The 23,291-nt window shown below is 42.4% G+C and overlaps 1 protein-coding gene across 5 annotated transcripts in view; it reads right to left on the bottom strand.

The window, feature by feature from the left end:
• The window catches only part of TPP2 (tripeptidyl peptidase 2), a 94,973-nt gene that overhangs the window by 48,031 nt on the left and 23,651 nt on the right, over nucleotides 1-23,291 (bottom strand). For all 5 annotated transcript variants that reach the window (XM_040336175.1, XM_040336171.1, XM_040336173.1 and 2 more), the window contains exons 11-19: nucleotides 21,171-21,319; nucleotides 20,121-20,236; nucleotides 16,921-17,089; nucleotides 13,764-13,921; nucleotides 11,542-11,618; nucleotides 8,327-8,433; nucleotides 7,228-7,382; nucleotides 6,291-6,407; nucleotides 4,954-5,054 (exon numbers count right to left, since the gene is read on the bottom strand). In XM_040336175.1, the coding sequence (XP_040192109.1) occupies nucleotides 4,954-5,054; nucleotides 6,291-6,407; nucleotides 7,228-7,382; nucleotides 8,327-8,433; nucleotides 11,542-11,618; nucleotides 13,764-13,921; nucleotides 16,921-17,089; nucleotides 20,121-20,236; nucleotides 21,171-21,319 (1,149 nt within the window). The remainder of the gene's footprint in view (nucleotides 1-4,953; nucleotides 5,055-6,290; nucleotides 6,408-7,227; nucleotides 7,383-8,326; nucleotides 8,434-11,541; nucleotides 11,619-13,763; nucleotides 13,922-16,920; nucleotides 17,090-20,120; nucleotides 20,237-21,170; nucleotides 21,320-23,291) is intronic.

Raw genomic sequence — 23,291 nt, 5'->3', positions numbered from 1 at the left:
GCATATAGAGCCTCAAGCTTCGCCTCGACATCGGTCCTGTTGAGCCTATCACCACTTCTAGCTCCAAGCCTCGTTTTGGTTTCCTGGTGTCGTCTGACGTCACGCCTGGAAAGCGCCACATGTTTGTGTCAACATCGGAGCACGCTCACATTGACGGCCGGGTCCCTCTTCTTCCCATGGTAAGCCGGCTGACCTACTGGTCATCCACCTGCTTGATTTGGCTTCCTCTCCACATTCCAATTGGATTGGATTCCCCTTCTCGTTCCATCTGTGAGTACATTAAAGAAAACCCACAAGGTTTCTATCCACTGCAGCATACCTTCTCGCCATTCGGCGTGCTGCACGCCTTCATAAGGTATTACCATCATATTGTCAAGCAAGCTGAGTGTTGATTGTTTTTTACCATCCATGCAACGGAGGACTGTATTGTTTTTACATGTTATTTTATGGCAACAATAAACTGACATTTTATTGATTATTTATTGATTTGTTGCCTTTCCATTCTGTCCACACAAGACTTGACCCCATCATAGCGCTTTTCATATTGTTGTTTTTGTTTGCACAGAGAATTACCCCACCCTTTATGGAAACTAGCAGGATAGAAATGGCAGCTGCCCTTGGACTAGTTTTTGAAGGTGCAGGCTTCTGGGCTGTCACCTTAGTCCTCATCTTGGTGCCTGCAAATTTTAAAACAAGAGTAGTACAATCAGTGCTGGGAGAGGGTAAGAGGACTAGCCAACCATCTACCCCAAATTTTGAGGGATTTCAGAGGTCTGTGTGCCCTTCCAGGACAGTAAAATAGCTTTTTTTAAATAGAAGAGTTTACGGAGCAGTCTCTTGGCATGTGATAGGTGCAATTAGCCAAAAATGCCCAATAGGCAGTTCTTGGGGTGGATTATGTTTGGGAGGCCTAGCCCCGATGAGATGAAAGCACCCACTTCTTCCCAGAAGTCCCGGACTACCGGGCATGTCAAGAAGCAGTGTAAGAAATCGGCCTCCCGGCCACAGCCGCGGAAACAGGCAGCGGAGGGCAGGAGACCCATCTTGTGTAACCTAGCCGGAGTGAGGTGGGTTTGATGGAAAATTTTGATCTGTATGATGCGGTCCCGGGAAGCAATAACAGAGGTTTTATACGTATCACTAAATTCTGACCAGTCCTCGTCTATCAGGGATATGTCCAGAGAGGTCCATTTTACCTGCGCTTTGTGAAATCTGGGGTTAAAGTCAGTCATTAGGGCTGCATAATAGGTGGAGACAAGTTTAGTGGGATCTGGCTGTCTGAGCAGTTTTTCCAATGGGGGCAGGTCAGTGGGATCATCCAGGGAGCCAAACTGGGTACGAATAGCGTGCCTGAGCTGGTAATAATAAAATAGGTCTGAAATTGGTAAATCAAAGTCTAAACGCAGCTGAGAAAAAGATTTAAAGCCCCGAGTGTTGTACAGGTGGCATAAATATTTAACCCCCTTGGAGTACCAGCGATTGGGATCAGGAAGGGAGTATAGTTCCTGCAGATTGGGGTTAAACCACAGGGGGCTGTTGGGAGATTTCAGCCAGGTGTGCCTGGATATTTTAGTGACAATCTAACGAAAAGAGGAAAGAAGTGGCAAGTAGGGAGGTTCCGGGGCGATTAGGGACCCGGCCTCTGTAGATACTATTATGTAGGGTTTCCAGAGAAGATGCGATGGCTCCCTCCGTGGAGGTACAGGCATTGGCCGGAACCGGGCACAGCCAATCGTGGATGTGCACCAACTGGGATGCCAAATAATATAGAAAGAAGTTGGGAAATGCCAGGCCTGCCAAGTGCGCTGGCAATTGTAGTGTTTCAAGTGCTACCTTGGGGGAGCCACCCTTCCAAAGGAAAATAGTACATATTGAATCTATGCATTTAAAAATAGATTTAGGTATTTTGCAAGGGGAATTGGCAAGGATATAGAGTAATCTCGGTAGGTAGATCGTTTTGAGGACGTTGGCCCTCCCCATAAGATCCAGAGGTAGATCCATCCACTGCTTGGTCTGCTCCTGAAGGCGGACCAATAGAGGATCCAAGTCATTGGCGACATATGAAGATAAAAGGGGTCTGCACCAGAACCCCAAGGTACTTAAAGTAGGATACCACTTGAAGCTTGGAATCCGGGTGAATCAGGGGAGGCTCAGCCACATCTAGGAGGAAAAGACTAGACTTATCCCAATTCACCCGGAAGCCAGAATAGTCTCCAAATGTATTAATCTCCACCAACAGGGCCTGAAGTGATTCATTAGTATCAGCCAGATACACCAATGTGTCATCCGCATAAAGTGAAATGCGCTCCTCTATATTAGCAATTGGGAGTCCTTTAATCGAGGGGGAGGAGCGAATGCGAACCGCAAGCGGCTCCAAGGCAAACAAGAGGGGTGACAACAGGCACCCCTATCGTGTGCCCCTAGTAATCGGAAAGGGGCCAGTGAAAGAGGACTTGACCCGCACTCGAGCTACAGGGGAGGTATAAAAAGGCGTTTTATCCATGCTACAGCACGGGGGCCAAAGCCATACATCTGCAACACCCGAAACAGGATATATAAAATTAGACAAATTAAATGAGCTATACAATTCTATATAAGCCATATTCAAAAAAAAGAGAACTACAATTTGGAACTGTGTAAAACAGGCTTTGGACTTGTGTCTATGAGTAAATGCAGCGCTGGCAGGAGACCACAGAAAAGGGGGGATCAGTGCTGCCCTGTGCAAAAACATTTAAGTATGACATGTTATTTAAAAATGAATAAAAAAAAGGGAACCTTTAGGATCACTTTAAAAATGCATTGAAGTAAAACAACTTAAAGGGGTTGTAAAGGTTCGTCTTTTATTTTCTAAATTGGTTCCTTTAACCACTTAAAAGCGGTGGTTCACCCATAAAAACGACTTTCCCCTATTACACTGCCCCCCCGCATTACAATACGATTATGCCTTTAATTTTTTTTTGGCTGCTGTACATACCTGGGTACAGCTATTCACCCGTGTCCTCCGGGTTGCGAGTCCCGCGGGAGTGGGCGTTCCTAACATGGCGGTGATTGACGTTTTGACTAAAAAACGAGCTCCCCCCGTCGCGTAAGCAGCGTCACGATTGGCGGAAGGAGCCGAACGGCGAGTCGGCGCTATACTGCGCATCGCCGTTCGGCTCCTTTCGCCAGTCGTGACGCGGCTTACGCGACGGGGGGAGCTCATTTTTTTGTCAAAACGTCAATCACCGCCATGTTAGGAACGCCCACTCCCGCGGGACTCGCAACCCGGAGGACACGGGTGAATAGCTGTACCCAGGTATGTACAGCAGCCAAAAAAAAATTAACGGCATAATTGTATTGTAATGCGGGGGGGGCAGTGTAATAGGGGAAAGTCGTTTTTATGGGTGAACCACCGCTTTAAGACTTGGACCAAAATGCAGATAAAGGACCTGGCCAGTTTTTGCGATTCGGCACTGCGGCGATTTAACCGACAATTGCACGGTCGTGCGACGTGGCTCCCAAACAAAATTGGCGTCCTTTTTTCCCCACAAATAGAGCTTTCTTTTGGTGGTATTTGATCACCTCTGCGGTTTTTATTTTTTGCGCTATAAACAAAAATAGAGCGACAATTTTGGAAAAAAAACAAATATTTTTTCTATAATAAATATCCCCCAAAAATATATAATATTCCCTCACTTTAGGCCGATACGTATTCTTCTACCTATTTTTGGTTAAAAAAAAAAAAAAAAAAATCGCAATAAGTGTTTATCGATTGGTTTGCACAAAATTTATAGTGTTTACAAAATACGAGATAGATTTATTGCGTTTTTAGAAAAAATATTTTTTACTACTAATGGCGGCGATCAGCGTTTCTTTTCGTGACCGCGACATTATGGCGGACACATCGGACAATTTTGACACATTTTTGGGACAATTGTCATTTTCACAGCAAAAAGTGCTATAAAAAATGTATTGGTTTACTGTGAAAATTACAAATGCAGTTTGGGAGTTAACCACTAGGGGGCGCTGAAGGGGTTAAGTGTGACCTCATATGTGTTTCTAACTGTAGGGGGGCGGGGCTGGACGTGTGACGTCATTGATCGTGCTTCCCTATATCAGGCAACACACGATCAATGACAGCGCCACAGTGAAGACCGGAGGAAGCTGTGTTTATACACACACACACACACACACACACACACACACACACACCCCCCCTTTTCCTCGTTCTTCAGCTCCGGGTACCGTTCGCGGGACTCCAGCGGCGATCAGGTCCGCGGGTCCTGCGGTTACGGTGTTTCGGACCGGGTCGCGCGCCCGCGGCTGGGCACTAAAAGAGGACGTACAGGTACGTGCTTGTGCCCAGTCGTGCCATTCTGCCGACGTATATGTGCAGGAGGCTGTCCTTAAGTGGTTAAGCTAGAGCATTGTTGGTTCACTTACCTTTTCCTTCGATTTCCCTTCAAACAAAGGAAAAAAACATTTAGAATTTCTCACTTCCTGTTTCTCCTCAGTAAGCTTTCCACCATCATCCGAGCGGGGGAAAGTCAGACAGAACAGCTTACTGAGGAAGAACAGGAAGTGAGAAATTCAGACAAAGAAAACAAAGAAGAAAAAAAAACATTTAGAAGGGAAATGGAAGGAAAAGGTAAGTGAACCAACAATGCACTAGCTTAAAATAACCCATTTAGAAAATAAAAAACAAACCTTTACAACCCCTTTAAGTCAGGATTAGTTGCCAATACCCCAAGGAGCAACACATCTCAATGCAAATAGTAGTACACTACAGTACTGTGCTGTGCTTGAGAGAAGATACAGAACCTGTGCACGGACTGCAAAGAAAATAGCATATAAATTCCCCACAAATTGTCAATATTTAGTCACCATTTTCAGCCTGCACTGAACATTTGTTGAAATCGGTATAACCTGTGTAAGCATGTTTAAAGAAAACAAGAATGATAACAGGCATAATACCTTAAAGTTTGCACCCAATTTTTCAAACTAATGCTAGGAGACAAATCCTCATACTTTAAAGTAGAGGATACATCAAAACGAGCCGTGCCTTCAGATGCATGCTGTAAAAATTAAAAATATATATTATTTTATATACAATTAAACAAGAAAAAGCAAAGCCAACATGATAATCCCATATAGCTATTCGAACATCCCAAGGAAAATATAGGCTGATCACAGACCAGTAAATATGCATTAAAATGTGTTGCAATGACACGGCTCTGCTAAAAATAGTGAATTTAAATAACACAACAAAACCCAAAAGTAGCCGTTTCAATTTACACTACTATATAAATGAAAACTACATTGAACAGCACTTGTTCCAAAATACAGTGAAACAGTTGTCTGAAATACATAGAAATACTACAGCCTACTTGACGACCGCCTAACTAGGGAAAGAAGTCGTGATTTTGACATTTAATACCAGGATTATGGCTGCAGCTAGATGTCATAGTCCCAGTATTATTTTTCCCTCAGATGCTGGTCTCATAAAAGTGGTTTGAGCGGTAGTTTTGCCGCTGGATCACCCCCTCCCATCCCCTCACTTTCCAGTGGTTTTCGGGCTTACCTGGCTGATCAGGAAGCCTGAAGACCGATTTGGGGCTGGCGGCGCCTGGGCACATAAATGAGCCAAGGAAAGATGGCCTCCGCTCAGCTCCATGCCCTAAAAGGAGCTGAGCGACGTCACTTTTGGTTTTGGCCATGCTATTTTGTTATTGCAAGGGATGTTTACTTTCCTTGCGAGAGAAATACAAGTGATCAAAAAAATGTCTTTTAAAAAAGGGACAGTGTAAAAGTTGAAAAAGATAAATTCAAAACGACCATTTAACTCTCTAGATCAGTGATGGCGAACCTTGGCACCCCAAAAGTTTTGGCACTACATTTTCCATGATGCTCATGCACTCTGCAGTGTAGTTTAGCATCATGGGAAAGGTAGTTCCAAAACATCTGGGGTGCCAGGGTTCGCCATCACTTCTCTAGGGTTTATATATATATATAAAAAAAAAAAACACGATCCTCTGTCCATGGTGAGGAAACAAGATGTGACAAAAGAGTTTTAATTTAAATTCTGCAACCAATATTTTTGGTATAGGTTTTAAAGTGGTTGTAAAAGGCACAAGGTTTTTTTTTTTTTTTTTTTTTTAACCTTCATGCATGAAGGTAAAACAAACCTGTGTGCAGCAGCAATATATAGAATATCACAAGCACCAAGACAACCTGAAATGTCTTCCCATATGACCCCAACTTACAGCTTTTATCTGCTGATATTTTATGATGAATGTAAAAAGGAAACTCACAATGTTCAGTTGAGATTGGCCACAAACAAGCCCATGAAAGGAAATCGAGTAATTAATATTCACATCACTGAGACTTGCCCACCAACGTGCAATGCAAAATTCAATGGTTTTGCCACTCTGCAATATAAAAAAGCAAAGAAGAACAAAGAAACAGTTAAATTCTACCAAAAAAAAAAAAAAACAAGAAAAAAATGTAAGCCGAAGAAAGGACTAACATACAATATATCGTGTGTTGCAATGATATACAATATACACGCACACTAAAGGGGCATATACATATATCAAACATGGTTGATATGCATATCATTAGAGCCTACTGTGATCGTCTGCTACATCCCATTCCCAAACATTTATATAAAACTTTAAGGCTCAGTTCCCACTAATGTGCATGTTTCTGTGTGGTCCCACATGTTTGTTTGGACAAGCCATTCAATTCAATGGACTGTGACAAACACAGCAAATGCACAAAAAGTCGTTTAAGCACTACTTTTGCAACCACACAACAAACCCTATGGTACTAAGGTACCATTGGGCTTGGTGGCCACAAATATACTGCATCTGAGAGCTGCGCCTGGGGTGTCATGTTTTTGCACCGTGCACATCTCGCAGGGACAGTGCGTTTGGTGCTGGAAATGTTCTGGTGTGAATGGGCCCTAAATCAAGATAAAAAGTTTAAAATAGGTGGGGGGGGAAGAAAAAAAAAAAAAGGTCTACAACTTTTAAAACCTGCAGTCTTTTTCTACAAAGTCACTGGTTCAATCTGACTCACTTTTCAACACTGCTCATTGCCATTATATTGCCCGTTAATCCCATATGACATAGCCATGGCCAGTATAAAACTTGAGGCCTTTATAAAAGGTATAGGTGCTTCAGCAAAAGATTTTACCATTTCTAAAGCCTTAGATGTAATAAATAAAAAAATACAAGCACGTCTCACCAGAACAGGAAATGCTTCCGTCACAGCGCCATTTTCAGGTAGAGAAGTGAATTTGTAAAACTCGTGACTTCGGTAAGCTTTCTGCTTAACCAGCTGAACAGCATGCAGAACAAACTTGGAGGCCACATCAGAAGAGCGGGAGGTCACATTAACCTCTGGAAAGCAGAAAGTTGACAAAAGAACACTCATTCAAAATCATATAACCTGCAGTGTTTTACAGTATCTTTTTTTTTTATATATTGTGGAATCACATTTGAAGTGCACAAATAACAAAAAACAAACAAAAACAAAACAAAAACAGGATGAATGAATCTGTAAATTCCATATCTTCGAGAACAGTACATGTATTCATAGATCATGAGTTACATGCAGGCTACCTTTAGCTAACTGAGAATAGGGCCACCCCTAATAGGCCACTCTAACTCACCCCCATTCATTAGAGTGTTAAGAACACCAACAAAACACTTGGACGACAGCTTGAAGCACCTTCAGGTCAAAGCCTGTGCTGCCGAAGCCTGAACATCCACCTAATAAAACAAAGTAGAACTAAAAAGGCAAAACTTTATCCCATTATGGGTAGAGAGTAAGGGAGGTTTAGAACCATTGTAAGTTTTATTTTTGCCATCTGTGTCCATTGGGGAGACTGCTTTTCACTTTCAGCCCCCTAGCCAGACAGCATGTGAGAAAAACCCTGTCCTCAGGACCCACTAACAGGCCAGATTTTATGTATTACCATGGGGAGATGCAGACTAGAATACTGCAATCACTGATCAGCAAATTATATAACCTGTGATGTATTTCAGTTATCCTGAAAACTTGACCTGTTTGATGAACACTGTTTTAAGCAATTAAACTTTGTAATAATATAAAATAAAAATTAACAAAGAAATAAAAAAAACACAGGAAAACGCACACTGAATAGTGTAGTGTTTCTCTACATTTCCTAAATGTACCAGCATTGCATTGTTGGGCTACACAGACAATGCATGGGGGTGAAGTATTGATGAGCGTACCACCAACATGCAGCTCAGCAAGAAAAATGTATGTTAAAGAACAACATAATCATGTCCACATGGCCATCAATCATCATTTATCTTACCAGCCCAGGTTGCACCTTGAGGAACTTCTATAAAATGACGCTTTATTTGCCCAGATTTGAAAAGTACATCTTTACACTCCAAATCATATGACGCAGACTCACTGAGCCTATATAGTAGAAAAAATAAAAATAACATTAAATACACTTGGAAAAAAATCTAATAGAAAAAAAATATATATATATTACCATTCAAATCAATATGTATGAATATACATTTGCTGAAGTAGGTGATGCAAGATAATGTTTGGATAGAATACTCTTTTCTGAATAATTTCAGTGCTGACCAAAAATATCAATTAAAAAGGGTTGGTTCACCTTTAACAATAGCATTTCTATGCAGGCAAGGAGCAGGTCTAGATAAATACAAAAACGACAAAAGTTGCATGATGCCCTTGCTATATGTGTGAGCTATATACTGTACATACATCCCAAAGCCAGGCTGAACAGACTCCTAGTGATGTTGCAAATATGCTCCTAGCTATTACTACCTGCTCCCGCCATCACAGGAGCTCCCTGTTGGAGACCGAAGAAATCCAGTGATGGGGCTTCTAAGGAGCCTCCATCCCTGCAAAGGCATTTCTATGGCAAAGGTCAAAGCAGCCTACTAAAATCTCTTAGTAAGGGCCCTTTCACACGTACAGACCGTATGTCCGCATTTTCATCCGTCCGTTTGCGGATGAAAACGGGACATACATGGGTCCCTATGTGACTACGGGTGTCAGCGGATGACCATCCGCCAACACCCGTAATTGTCCGCCTCCGCAAAGATCCGCATTTGCGGACGGAAGAAAATCCTATTTTTCTTCCGTCTGCCGGATCGGATCGGATGAACACGGACACACGGTCCGTGTTCATCCGATCCTCCATAGGGGAGAGCAGAGGAAAGACAGGGCAGTCCCTGCACAGTGTGCGGGGACCGCCCTGTCAGCTGCCAGCTCAGCGGGGATTTTACAGAGGATCCCCGCTGAGCGGATCATTACTGATCCACCCGTGTGAAAGAGCCCCAATTGGTACGGGACAGTTTTTACAAAACTAAAAGTAACGTTTGTAACATTAAGGTTAGGTTAGTGTTAACTTGAGGCTGGGCTCACACTGCAGCATGGAGCCGCTCACAGCAGGGGTCGGGTGGGTCCCGCGTTCACAGTTTCAGGTCCAATTTCAGCCCAAATTTGTGGCTGAATTTGGACCTGAAACTTGCTTCCAATTCGCACTAGTTTGAACCCAGCCCAAAAGGAAAGTTCGCCTTTACAAAAACCTGCCTATGAAGGTAAGGGATGTTTGTAGATTATAACCAACTGCAGCGCTCTGGCTAAAGATGAATAAATACCCTTGCTATAGGTGTAGGCCATTTACATACATGAAGTCCGACTGAAATACTCACAGGATCTTACCAAGTGTCATCCTTGCTCACCTCCACCATCACAGGAGTGAGCCCCTTTTTCCAATTCAAACCGCCTCACATACTCACTCTCCCCTGATGCTGTAGCTCTGAGATCAGCATTGAAGTGCTCACTCCTGTGATAGTGAAGGTGAGTAGGCATGACTAGGCCTTCAGTCAGACTTCATAAAAGGCATGTAAATGGCCTAAACCTATAGCAAGGGTATTCAACTTTCAAAATGTAAAAAAAAATAAAAAAAAAAGTCTTCATCAGTGTAGGCCGATATATATTCTACATATTTTTGGAAAAAAAAAAATATATAGCAATAAGCGTGTATTGATTGGATTGTTCAAAAGTTTTGTAATTTGTATCATCTTTTTTTTTACCAGCAATGGCGCCGATCTGCAATTTTTATCAGAACTGCGACATTGTGGCGGACAGATCGGACACTTGACACTTTTTTGGGACCCTTGACATTTATTAAGCTATCAGAGCTAAAGATAGCCGCCGATTACTGTACGATTGTCATTGGCAGGGAAAGGGGTTAACACTAGGGGAGCGTTCAAGGAGTTAATGGTGTCCCCTATGTGTGTTTCTAACTGTGGGGTATGGAAGTGACTGGGGGAGGAGACATATCATTGATCCTACTTAGCAGGAACACACAATCTGTCTCTACTCGCGACAGAACCAGGATTTATGCGTTTATACACACACACACACACACACACACACACACAATTCTCGTTCTGTCATGAGCGATCGCAGGTGACCATCACACCCACATCAGCTCTGGGGACACGCTGCAGGCACGCACGTGCCTGCTGTAGCGTCTTAAGAAGCTGACCTTTAGCTACAGCCATACCAACCTGCTGCAGAATAACTGCGGTAGCTGGTCGGCAAGCGGTTAAAGGAAAGAGTCCAGCAAAAGCTTGTTTGGCTGGGCTTCTCCCATGGATCACAGGAGCAAAATTCGTTTTGCACTCCTGTGACCCGTTTTCAGCAGAGACCGAGCTGAAGTCCGCTTTCTGCTGACGTCACCAATTTCAGTTCAGGCACCGCGTCATCCCTGACAAAGTCTGGATCCACCAGGTGCATGGACTGACACCAGGCTCAGCCTCTCCGCGAGCTGTGAGGAGAGGGCAGAGCAGAGCAGTGACAGACAGTCTGCAGATATAGATAGATAGATAGATATATAGAGATAGAGATAGAGATAGAGAGATATATATATATATATATATATATATATATATATATATATATATATATATCTCTATCTCTATATCTCTATCTCTATATCTCTATCTCTATATATCTATCTCTATATATCTATCTCTATATATCTATCTCTATATATCTATCTCTATATATATATAATTTCTTTACTTCTAATTAAAGTGGAGGTCCACCACCCCTGCAAAAATTAAAAGCCAGCAGCTACACATACTGAAGCTGCTTTTAAATAATAGGACACTTACCTGTCCTGGAGTCCAGCGATGTCAGCACGGCAGCGGTCGGGTGCCGGTAGTGAAGCATTACCGCTTCACGCTGGGTCCCTCCTGCGCATGTGTGAGTCAGGGCTGCGCTCTCCTACTAGCCCGGCAGCGGGGGGGGGAACCAAGCTGCTGATGTAATGCGCAGCAGCCCGTTCTCCTGGAAATGGGGACAGGACACCTGGTATCCGCTGAGTCACTGATCCAGAACAAATATGTAGATCAGGACCAAATTCACTGACTTTCCTGATCTACTTGCTTGTGGTAGGTTAGTGATTTTCTCTGCCTTTCACGCACAAAATAAATCAATATATAAAATCGATATTCTTGTTCTGCCATTACTTACCTTGCTGGTATGACAACAGTTACAGGAACTCTGAATAATGGACCAGAAGTAGGGGCACATATATCATATCCACATATCTGCAAACATTTACATAATTTATTATTACATTTAAATTGCATGGGTAACTGTATTCTTGGACAGTGTCAAAGTAGGTTTACATGAGGTAATGCATATTAAAAATATTAGTGATCTGTAAATATTTTAAATATTACAAAAGAGCCTGTGCTATCCCCCGGGGCATACGGCACTACTCAGTGTTTGTTGCTCTGTAGACTGTTCTGGCTGTCTTACCTTTGAGGGTTTTCAATACACAAGTACTTGGACGTACTTGAATTGGTTGTTAGGAGCAACCAGTCACTTGGGGCTGTTCTTGTGGTGGAGAAAGGAAGGAGAGCAGTATACATAGTAAGGAGGCAGTCTATGCAGACAGACTGGCGTTGACTGTCAATTTTGGCTTTTAACTGCAATAGCTGGCTTTTATTTTTTCCCCCTTCGATTTTGGAGCGGTCATTTGGGGGCGGGGGCAATGTGTGTAGGACCGGGCAGGACAGTATACACAGTGAGGGAGCAGACTGTACAGACAGGATCCCTCAAGTGCCAATGCTGACGGTCAATGTAAGCTTTTAAATGCAATTTTCTTTTTCCAATATACTTAATGGGAATTGGACATTCGGGCCCGCTGCTAAATTAAACAGAAAGGCGGGGTCATTCGGGACAGCAGAGACATTTAAAAGCTGACAGTGCCAGTCAACATCAGCAAGTGAGGGAGCCTGTCTGTACAGACTGCTCCCTCAATGTGTATACTGCTCTTCACCTCTCCTCTCCTTGCAAATACTGCCCCCTCCCCCAAAGAGGACCTGTCAAGTACCTGCCATCACATATAGGACCATTAGTCCCCTATGTGATAGAAATAAAATCTTAAAATAAATAATTATATTGCGCCTCCCCACACACAGTCATACTAGAGCTACACGATTAAAAAAAAAGGAAGAACTGAACTGACATTTCCCCTTCCATGCTACATAAACAGTGCAGAGCTAGATTAAAAAAAAAAAAAAAAAAAAACACAAACACCTTCCTCAGCACAGAGAAGAGATCCAATGCCTTGGTTCTTTAGATCAAAAGGAATGAACTTCGGTCTGTAGATGAGGGCAGTTTAGGCACTTAAAAAGACCAAACTTTTTTCTGACATTTGTTGCTTACGAGTTAAAAACAGTTCTTTTTGTTAGAAAATTAGTTGAAACCCCTAAAGGCTAAAATGGCAGTTGTTGCAATATTTTATGTCACGCTGTATTTGTGCAGCGGTCTTTCAAAACTCAATTTTTTGGCAAAAAAAACAAACAAACACGCACACACACCACACTTTCATAAATTTAAAAGAAAACTAAAACAGTAAAAAAAGTTAACCCAATTTTTTTGTACAACGTGAAAAAATGTTACGCCGTGAAAATTGTGATCTTTATTCTAAGCTAAAAAAAAAATTGAGATTCTCATTTTATCCAGAATCGTGCAGCTCTAATGTAAACCACACATTTGACTCAAGTGGTTAAGTGGGTGTATATACAAAAAAAAAAAAAGCCCTGGATGGAAACTGATTTGTTTTCTCTTTGAAAAAAATGTGACTGAACTAATCAAACAAAACTGAAGGCATGCGTTAAAGGGGCCTAATGCTGGCCAATACACTATCCAAAAAATCGTTCAAAACCCATTTTCAAAAAACGAACGGCCAGCCGTGAGAGCCAACGATAGTACCACCATCATGTAATGGCCAATAAATCGCTTAATGGACATAAAAAGAATAATTTTTCTGTAAATTTTTTCACATATACCTAGTGCAAAACAGTTTGGACAGAAAACACTGTAACCTTTTAATTTGTTTGGCAGAAAATTTCCAAACTTGTCCTTAGTTTTTTCACACCAAATACGCCTCAACCGATTACTGGCCCGAAAAACGAATGATCTAAAGGACCAAATTTCACACGATTTTTCGTATAGTGTATGGTCAGCATTAATGATGTCCTTATGGGCTGCATTCCATCTACAAATTTATGGTTGGGTCAGGTTTTCCCTTACTGGCAAGGTTTGTACTTTAAAAAGGGAAAAACATATGCACAAGCCCTAAAGTGAAAACAGTTTTAATACAATATCCTATGACATTTTTAACAATTATTTTCAAACACTGTAGTCAAGAAAACATTCACAGAGATGTGTAAAATGCCCACCTCTGTATAATGCACCCCTTCTCTCAGACCCCGGGGATCCACACGGACGTTTATGTGTCTACATTGGTTCATCAGCTCCAGGTGGCTAGGATACTGAATCCAGGTGGCATTGGATGTAAGAGCCAAGTGAAGTTGGAGGGAAATTCTCTCAACATTATCTGATAAAACACACAATATATAATGAGTCATTTCAGGGACACGTGGTCATTTTACAAGAAGATTAAAGGAGTTGTAAAGGAAAACATTTTTTGGCCTAAAATTAATGTCTGCAAGGTAGACAGACAGAATAGTTTAATGATTCTGTTAAAAAAACGAGTAAATACCTATTAAATTCCTTCATCTATATCATCTCCGGCATTCTAGTTTCTGTTCTCTCATTCACTTCATGGTTTGCGGCGCTCGTTCATGTAAGTACTACATTTCCCAGTATGAATTGCAGCACGCCCAGTAATTCACACCTCCTTGAAGTCTCTAACACGTAGAGAGCGTCCTGCCACACAGATGTAGTTCCCAGGAGGGGGTGAGCATGTTACTCACCACCGCAGTAAAGCCTCCCGTCACGGTGGCGAGTAACAATCAGACAAGCAGGAAGTGAACAGAACAGAGAAGAAATAGAGCAACTTCTGAGCAAAAACTAACAATGCGGAAGTGAAAAGAGGAATGTCTGCAGGTAAAGGATGCTTATTATGAAAACAATGTTATTCCCTTTACAGCCCCTTTAAAGACTTGGCAGGAATTTAAGGATTTTTGACTGGCCTTTAAAATCCTTTTCTTGGATGACAACAGTACAGGACACGGGATCCTTTAAAATGTATGAAGCAGTGTATACAGGCTGCCACCTTCAGGTGCGAAAAAGGTTGTTCGGAAAGACCACACAACCGCCATGTATTTCAAGAAAAAGATTTTCAGGTAAAAAAAAAAAAAAAATTAAAATACTAAAAATTTCTCAATCATCAGTACAGGACACACACTTTGTTTTATTTCTTGAGGGCATACTATGGTTAATGGCCAAGTGGTGGGCTCAAATCAAGGCAACCAGGTTACAAACTCAAAGAGTGGTTTGAAGCTTCTTACGGCCAAAGTTGGCATCAGCAGAGGCTTGTACATCCGTCCTGATAAACGTCAGGTCTTGCAAATCTTAAATCCCATACAGACGATCAGACTTTTTGACCACAAAGGTCCGACTGACGTGTTATCGGACAATCTGGCCACGTGTATGCGCCATCGGACAATTGTTTTCGGTTTTTCAACTGACAAAATGTTCACTGTGCATGCTCTCAAACTTTGACAACAAATGTCCGATGGAGGATAATCTGATCGTGTGTACACAAGTCCATCTTCCAAAAGTACTAAACACGCATGCTCAGAACCAATCCAAAACTTCAGACAACAATAGCAGAAGTTTCCCAAAGGCTGAAAAAACACGTGATTTGGTGAAGGTTGGCTAAAAAAGTTCTGCCGTGCGTATGCAAAACAAGTTCACGGCCAAAAAGCCACGGAAAAGTCAGATGGAAGTCCGATCGTGTGTATGAGGCTTTAGAAACTGATGCCTGTGCAGAAAAGCCCTAGGGTTTATCTCAGTCACTGCATGAATCTAAATGTTGGATTCTCGGTCCTGCCTGTGGGCTCTCGCAAAGGGGTGCTCTGCATCTCGTTTCACCATCTATAGATGGATTAGGCATCTTATCACCAAGACTTGTTCCTAGGCTTAGTGAGCCTCAACAGGGAAAGGAGGAGGATTCCTATCCACCAAGGTACAAGTCTTGGTGATAAGATGCCCAATTAATCTAGAGATAGTGAAACAGAGATGCGGGACACCACTTTGCGAGAGCCCGCAGGCAAGAAAAACTAAGAATCCAACATTCGGATTGATGCAGTGACTGACAAACTCGCACTGCGCATACTAAAGCTAAACAATGTACATATATCCCTTTGTGATGCTTTAGAGGACAATATAAAAAAAAAAAACAATTCCAGGTACGGTTATACAATACCAGGATATACTTGGACCAGGGTAACCATGTATTATGCCATGCCTGGCTAAATCAATTTAGTAGACACGCTATGTAATTCCACTTTCTTAGAGGGGTCCCATGCTCAGTAGTTGGGCATGTTGCATTCTGAACACAGGCTGCTCCACACAGGTGCCATTTAGAGATGCATCTTCTGAATGAAAAGCAAAGCATTCTCTGTAGAAGCAGCGGGGTAATATCACGCTGCTCTCCACTTCTAAATAGACAGGCATTTTCTAAATGAATGGAACCATTCCAGGTATGGTTCCCTGAGGCATTGCCAAGGGGGGTGGTCGATTGTACCGGGCCAAAATGGAAGCTCCAGTCTTATTGCCACAGTGGGAGGAGGGATTTCTACATTTGCAGATCCAAACAGATTCTCCAACCTTTATATATATATATATATATATATATATATATATATATATATATATATATATATATATATATATATATATATATATATATATATATATATATATATATATATATATATATATAGCATTCCCAGTTGAGAAACCTGCTCAAAGAGAGAGGTCTTCTATCGCCTATGACCGGGCTCACACCGATGCGGTGCAAGACACTGCATGCAATTCGCACAGGAATCACAGCACATTCTTGTGCGAATTATATGCGTTGTCTCTAGGTGCGATTTGAGCCATTAATTTGTATGGCTAAAAATCACACCACATTCGTGAAGGTCTTTTTTTGTCTGCACTAGAAACAAAATCGCATGTGAACTCCCATGCAATCTGATTCTGTAAATTGCACTGCATTTTGCAAACCGATTTTGGGGTGTCGTTTAAATACACTCCACAATCCGTTTGCATTAACAGGTTGTGATTTTGACAAGGTGCAGAATCCGCAATGAATTTGCACGGCATCTAGTGTGAACCGAGTTCACCAGAAATAAAGAAAATAAAAATAAAAGAAACTGGAGAGTTACTGACAGCAGGAGGGGTTACATTATATGTAATGCCTTAAACTTTGTTTGCTAGTGTCCTCACATGAATGTGGCAGCATAGAACCAATGGTAAAGATTTAAAGCAGCCTACGTACCTGTATGACTAAAGTAAAACTTACTGCATTAAAATATATGCATTTCTTTTTAAATACCACCCTTCTACTGCATCACTGCAGATTACCTGTATTTTCGGGGAACGTTGGTTCAATGCCTACACCATAGTCTGAGGGTGCAGAAACCTGAACTGGATCCCTGAGATAAATTCCACGGCCGTTTCCAACAGAAATGGTAAAACCTATTTTATTGATTAATGAGGTGTTCTGCATGAGGTAGTCATAGGCTTTGTCGACCTACAATTAAAAACGGAAAAAAGGATCAATAAAATGCGTCTGCCTTGCAATCAAAACAATGTACATGAAGAGTGAAGGGGCACTGGATCACCCCATTTAAGACACTAGCAAGATGCCTTGAAAAAGTATGCATACCCCTTGAAATTTTCCACATTTTTGTCATGTTACAATCAAAAACGTAAATGTATTTTATTGGGGTTTATAAGAATCTAAAAACCAGTCTAAAAGTTTCAGGGGCTATATTAATGATATGCAAAGTACGCACTACATCTAGGCAATAAAACGGGAACTTAAGCCGGACAAGACGGATTGAAGACTGATGTTCTGGTTGGGGACAGACAGGTGGAAGGAGGTTCTGGGTCTCAACACCACCTAGTCCTTATCCTGTAAAGAACCACTTCTGGTTTTGCATAAGACTGGCAGTTCAAGAACCCACCTTGCAGAGGTGATGGCAACAAGAAACACAGTCATGTAAGAGAGTAGGAAGGGAAATACTACTACTGAGAGCCAAGTAAAAGAACTTTAAACAAAGAATGGGAATCAAAAGAATGTAGACCTGGCAGAAGATGAACTTCAAGGGGTTGTAAAGGTTTTTATTTTCTAAATAGGTTCCTTAAGACCCTTTCACACTGAGGGCGTTTTGCAGGTGCTATAGCATTAAAAATGGCGCCTGCACAGAAGTCAACAATGTTTTTCCGTACAAAAAAAATGGTTTAATCGCATAGGGGCTGCCCAACTAAATATGAAAAAATATGGGACAAATGGCTGAAATCACCTGCAACCTGTATCTAGGGATCTCTTGCCCATGGGAGCGGGGGGGGGGGGGGGGGGGGGGGGGGGTACTGGGGGTGAATGGATGGCTGATCCGATGCAACATGTTAGCACCCGGGGACATTTGAGTGTAAGCATTGTCGCAGTATCTGCTCTTCTGGTTTTTTTTAATTTATTTTTGTTATTTTCCCTCTAAGCATTCTATTCGTGACCACTTCATGTTTGCTGTAACTATACGTCATTTGTATACCATGTACATTATTGTTTTGCTCAATAAAAGCTTTTTGATGGAAAAAAAAAAAAAAATGGCGCCTGCAATCTGCCATAAACAGCTGCTCCTCACACTGGAGTGGTGCACTGGTAGGGCGTCAGAAAAAGTCCTGCCAGCAGCTTCTTTGGAGCACATTAGCAGCGGTGAACTCACCACTGCTAATGCGCTCCTGCCCATTGAAATCAATGGGCAGCGCTGCCATACCGTCGGCAATACGCCGCTGTAGGGGCGCATTGTGGGCAGTATTAACCCTTTCTTGGTGCTAGCAGGGGTTAAAAGCACCCCGCTAGCAGCCGAAATGTGCCGCAAATCCGACGGTTAAAAAGCAGCGTTTTACCACCGACACTATGGGCAGCACCCAGTGTGAAAGGAGTCTTGAGCTAGTGCATTGTTGGTTCACTTACCTTTTCCTTTGATTTCCTTTCTAAATGTTTTTTCTTTGTCTGAATTTCTCTCTTCCTGTTCCTCAGTGAACTTGCCCCCGTCATCCAAGCCGGTCTGGCTGGGGGTTAGTCAGCTTGCTTGGGACCACATGCCTGTGGGGAGACGATGTGAACAGCATCTCCCCGCAGGGATGTAGGTCCAAGGGAGGGGGGAGAGCACGCTGACTAACCACCAGCCAGACTGGCTCGAATGATGGGGGCAAGTTCACTGAGGAGGAACAGTATGAGAGAAATTCAGACAAAGACAAAAAACATTTAGAAGGGAAATCGAAGGAAAAGATAAGTGAACCAACAATGCACTAGCTTAAAGCAGCCTATTTATCAAATAAAAACGAACCTTTACAAACCCTTTCATAGCTTTTAGTGTAGGAATCACAGATTCAGAGAAGTCATTGTTTCCAAGAACCTGGGGCCTCTACAGCAATGCCATTAAAGCCAGTATCCTTAAAGCAGTATGGTAAACTAGTCCCTGGACAGAAGATCCAAGTGATCTGGAAAAGCCTAAGTAGAGTCTTCCAGAAGTCTGGTCATGTCAGAGTACCACATCTGCCTCAACCAAACTGCTAGGAACTGCAGATCACTGAAAAGCCCCCATTTTGATTTTATGGGGTAGACTAGAAAAGATTTTCAGAGGAAGGGGTGTCATCATTTTCCCTGATCCAGGCACTACTGGCTAATGCAGTCTGCCCGCCAACTGTACATGCCAAGATCCATTTGATGTTCAATTCCCTTGCAGGGACAGGGTATCGAGGTCTCCTTCCGAGCCCGACAAACTGGCATGCGTCATGAAGATCTTCCAGGAAATTGGAAGGAAGCACTTTCCCAACTTCAGCACAGGATTTATAAGCATCAATGCCAAGCCAACCTTCGGTGTCAGATGAAAACAAACTTTGCAAGGTCTGGAAAGTTCAATCAATATTGTTGGCATGGATCTGTGCCAACTGCCCCCTTAAAGCGGTGGTTCACCCTGCTGAACAACATTTCAGCATACAATTCGGCATCGTAGCGCGAGCTACAGTATGCCGGTCTTACATTTTTTTATCCCCTTACTCACTGTTTAATCGTACCTAGACGATTCCGTCTGCCGCGGGGAATGGGCGTTCCTAGCAAGAGGGAGGGTGATTGACGGCCGACTCTGGCACGTCACGCTCCCCGAAGACAGCCGGAGTAGGTCTCGGCTCTTCACGGCGCCTGCGCACAGGCTATGCACAGGCGCCGTGAAGAGCCAAGCCTATTTCGGCTATTTCCGGAGAAGCGTGGCGCGCCAGAGCCGGCCGTCAATCACTTTCCGTCTGGATTGGAACGCCCATTCCCCGTGGGCAGTCGGAATCGTCAATTTTATGCTAGAATAAATTTATTTTATTTTTTTTAATAGGGTGAACCCCCGCTTTAACAGGAGAAAGTCTTACGCTGAGAAATTAAGACGGCAGTGGCCTACATGCGGTTGGTGATCCAAAATACATAATTTTTTAAAAAGCATTTATCATCACATATACAGCATATTTTATACGAGAGGGCATATTTGTGTTTCTAAACAAAGAAATACCTGAATAATGCCATGCCCTTGGGCAAAAACTTCAATGTTTTCAGCTTTTAAAGCAGTATTCTCCAACGCTCTTCTCACTGAATGCACAGTGTAAGCAACATCATTTGCTTTAAGACCTAATAAAAAAAAAAAGAAGTATGAACACACTATTTAACCACTTAAGCTCTGGAAGGTTTTACCCCCTTCATGACCAGGCCATTTTTTTTTTGCGATTTAGCACTGTGCTACTTTAACTGGTAATTGCGCAGTCATGCAACGCTGTACGCAAACTTTTATATAAACTTTTATGCAAAAGGTTCTTTTTTGGTTGCCAATGGGTTTATTTTTTTTGTCATATAAAAAAAAAAAAATACTGAAATAATAATAAAAAATTACTTTTGACTATAAAACATATCCAGCAAAAGAAAAAAAATAATTCTTCATAAATGTAAACACATGTATTCTGCTATGCCTTTCGATAAAAAAAAAAAAAACCCAATCAGTGTATACTGATTGGTTTGCGTGAAAGTTATAGCATCTCCAAACTATGCATTTATACACTATATACAATATACTACAAAGTGACTTCTAGTGGGACTGTGATGGTGCGGCAAACAATCTGGCACCAACTTACACTCGGTGGGGACTGACCAACTGACAATAATACAGTGGTCAGTGATTATACTATACATGGTCACTGCACGAACAATACTGGCTGGGAAGGGGGTTAACAATTAAGGTAATCAAGGGGTTAAATGTGTGCCTAACAAGTGTTAATTAGTGTAACGTGTGCCGCTTTTTACTAAATATCAGTTTTTTTTATCCCTGCTTTGCATGCACGTGCCCTAAACCCGGAAACAAGTAGCGACGTACCAGTATATGGCTTTGCCTGTGCAGGTCGCCCGTCCACAGTACATTTACATAAGTGGTTATATATCACACACAAACACTGAAGGTAAAAGTCAATATGTAAACAAGGGGCCCAAGGGAGCAATTATGCATTTCACAATATACATAGTGGACACCTTTAGTAGAAGAAACTTCTACTAGACGTGTGAAAGTTATGCTAACCTGATAATACTAGTGCAATGCCTCCACAAGCATTCGGAGAAGACATGGATGTTCCATTCATTAGCTGAGTACCCCGCAATGTCCAGTTTGGCACGGATGCAATAGCTCCTCCTGGAGCACTAATACTAACTCCAAGAGCTCCATCAGTGCTGATAATGTCAAAATAAAAAATAGAACACTTATTAAAAAGAATGAATAGGACACAATGATTCTTGTACAGGTAACATTTTTGGAAATACTACTAAAGTTTAGATTAGGAATTACAGATACCACTCAGTGTGACAAAAAGGAAACTAAGCCTATAGGAATCAGCCAGCATCCAGGCTGATCATATGTCAGCTGTAATGAGAAAGGCACAAAAGTTTCCTATAAAATTATCATACCGGTTTTTTCAAATACCACTTTCAATTTCTGCTGAACACAGATACTAGGGCCCTTTGTTATATGGACTCAACAAAAGGTCTCATTGTTTAAAGACAAATGTAAACCCAAAACCTGTGTTATGGAATGATTGGCGTTGTGCCTCACCGTACACAGTTTTTTTTTTAGTTTTTTTAAAGAAAGCGCTCCAAGAAACCCTTACTTCTCGTTTAATTCATACTTACCTAGGTGGATGCAGCATCTGTCCCCCCAGCGCCCCTGCACTGAAAACTGAGTGATTCAAACATTGCAGATCGCTCGGTTTTCAGAGCTCCGTGAGCAGAGAGCTGTAGCCTGTCAGTCACGGCTCTCTGCTCTACCCTCTCCTTGCTCACTGGAATGCTGGGCTGTGGAGAGGGCAGCCATCTCAGGCTCTCAGCGGCTCACTGAGAGGCTGAGCCAGGTGTCAGTCCAGGGACCTGGCGTATCCCATTGTCGCAATATCCGTGACGTCAGCAGAGAGCAGACTTCAGTCCACTCCCTGCTTAAAACAGGTCACAGGAGTGCAAAACTAACTGCACTCCTGTGATCCATAGAAGTACAGCCAAGCAAGCTTTGGCTGCACTTATTTAACCACTTCAGATCCGTAGGACGTCCTGGACTTTGAGTGGTGATATCTGAATGATGCCTGCAGCTGCAGGCATCATTCAGATATCTCTGTCTTCAGCAGGCGATTCTGTGCACCAGAAGAACGATCAAAGCGGCGGTTCCGCCGCTCGATCGTTCTTCTAGGCAGCGGGAGGGGACGTCCCCCCCCCCTCCCGCCGCCATCCGGTGCTTCTCCGGGCTCTCCCGTGCCATCGGGGGCCCGGAGAGCGAATCGGCCGGCGCGCGTTGCTGAACCATAGAGATGACTGGTGACCAGACGGTCACAGTCATCTCTATGACCGTCGGAGGGCCGGGCGCGACGTTATGACGTCACGCCCAGTACCCGGAAGTAAACAAAGCCGCAATCGCTGCTGTCGGCATGTAATCGGTGAAATGTTTTTCACCGATTTCATGCTTGTAAGCCTGTAGGAGAGATGTGGGGTCTTATTGACCCCACATCTCTCCATAAAGAGGACCTGACACAGTGATTCCTATTACAAGGGATGTGTACATTCCTTGTAATAGGAATAAAAGTGATCAAAAAAAAAAAAAGTAAAAAAAAAAGTGTCATAATAAAAAAATGAAGTAAAAAAATAAAATAAAATAATAAAAACAAAAATTTAAAACGCCCCTGTCCCGGTCGCTCGCGTGCAGAAGCAAACGCGCATGCAAGTCCCGCCCACATATGTAAACACCGTTCAAACCCCACATGTGAGGTATCATCGCGTGCGTTAGAGCGTGTGCAACAATTCTATCACTAGAGCTACTGTGTAACTCAAAAATAGTAACCTGTAAAAAAATTTAAAGCGTCGCCTATGGAGATTTTTAAGTACCGAAGTTTGGCGCCATTCCATGAGTGTGCGCAATTTTAAAGCGTGACATGTTAGGTATCTATTTACTCGGCGTAACATCGTCTTTCACATTATACAAAAAAATTGGGCTAACTTTACTGTTTTGTTATTTTTTAATTCATGAAACTGTTTTTTTCCCTAAAAAAGGCGTTTGAAAAATTATTGCGCAAATACCGTGCGAGAAAAAAAGTTGCAATGACCGCCATTTTATTCCCTAGGGTGTCTGCTAAAAAAATAAAAATATATAATGTTTGGGGGTTCT

The sequence above is a fragment of the Rana temporaria genome, chromosome 2 (assembly GCF_905171775.1).
Source record: "Rana temporaria chromosome 2, aRanTem1.1, whole genome shotgun sequence".
Classification (NCBI taxonomy): Eukaryota; Metazoa; Chordata; class Amphibia; order Anura; family Ranidae; genus Rana; species Rana temporaria.
The sequence above is the reverse complement of the archived record's forward strand: the minus strand, read 5'-3'. Positions and strand labels throughout refer to the sequence as shown.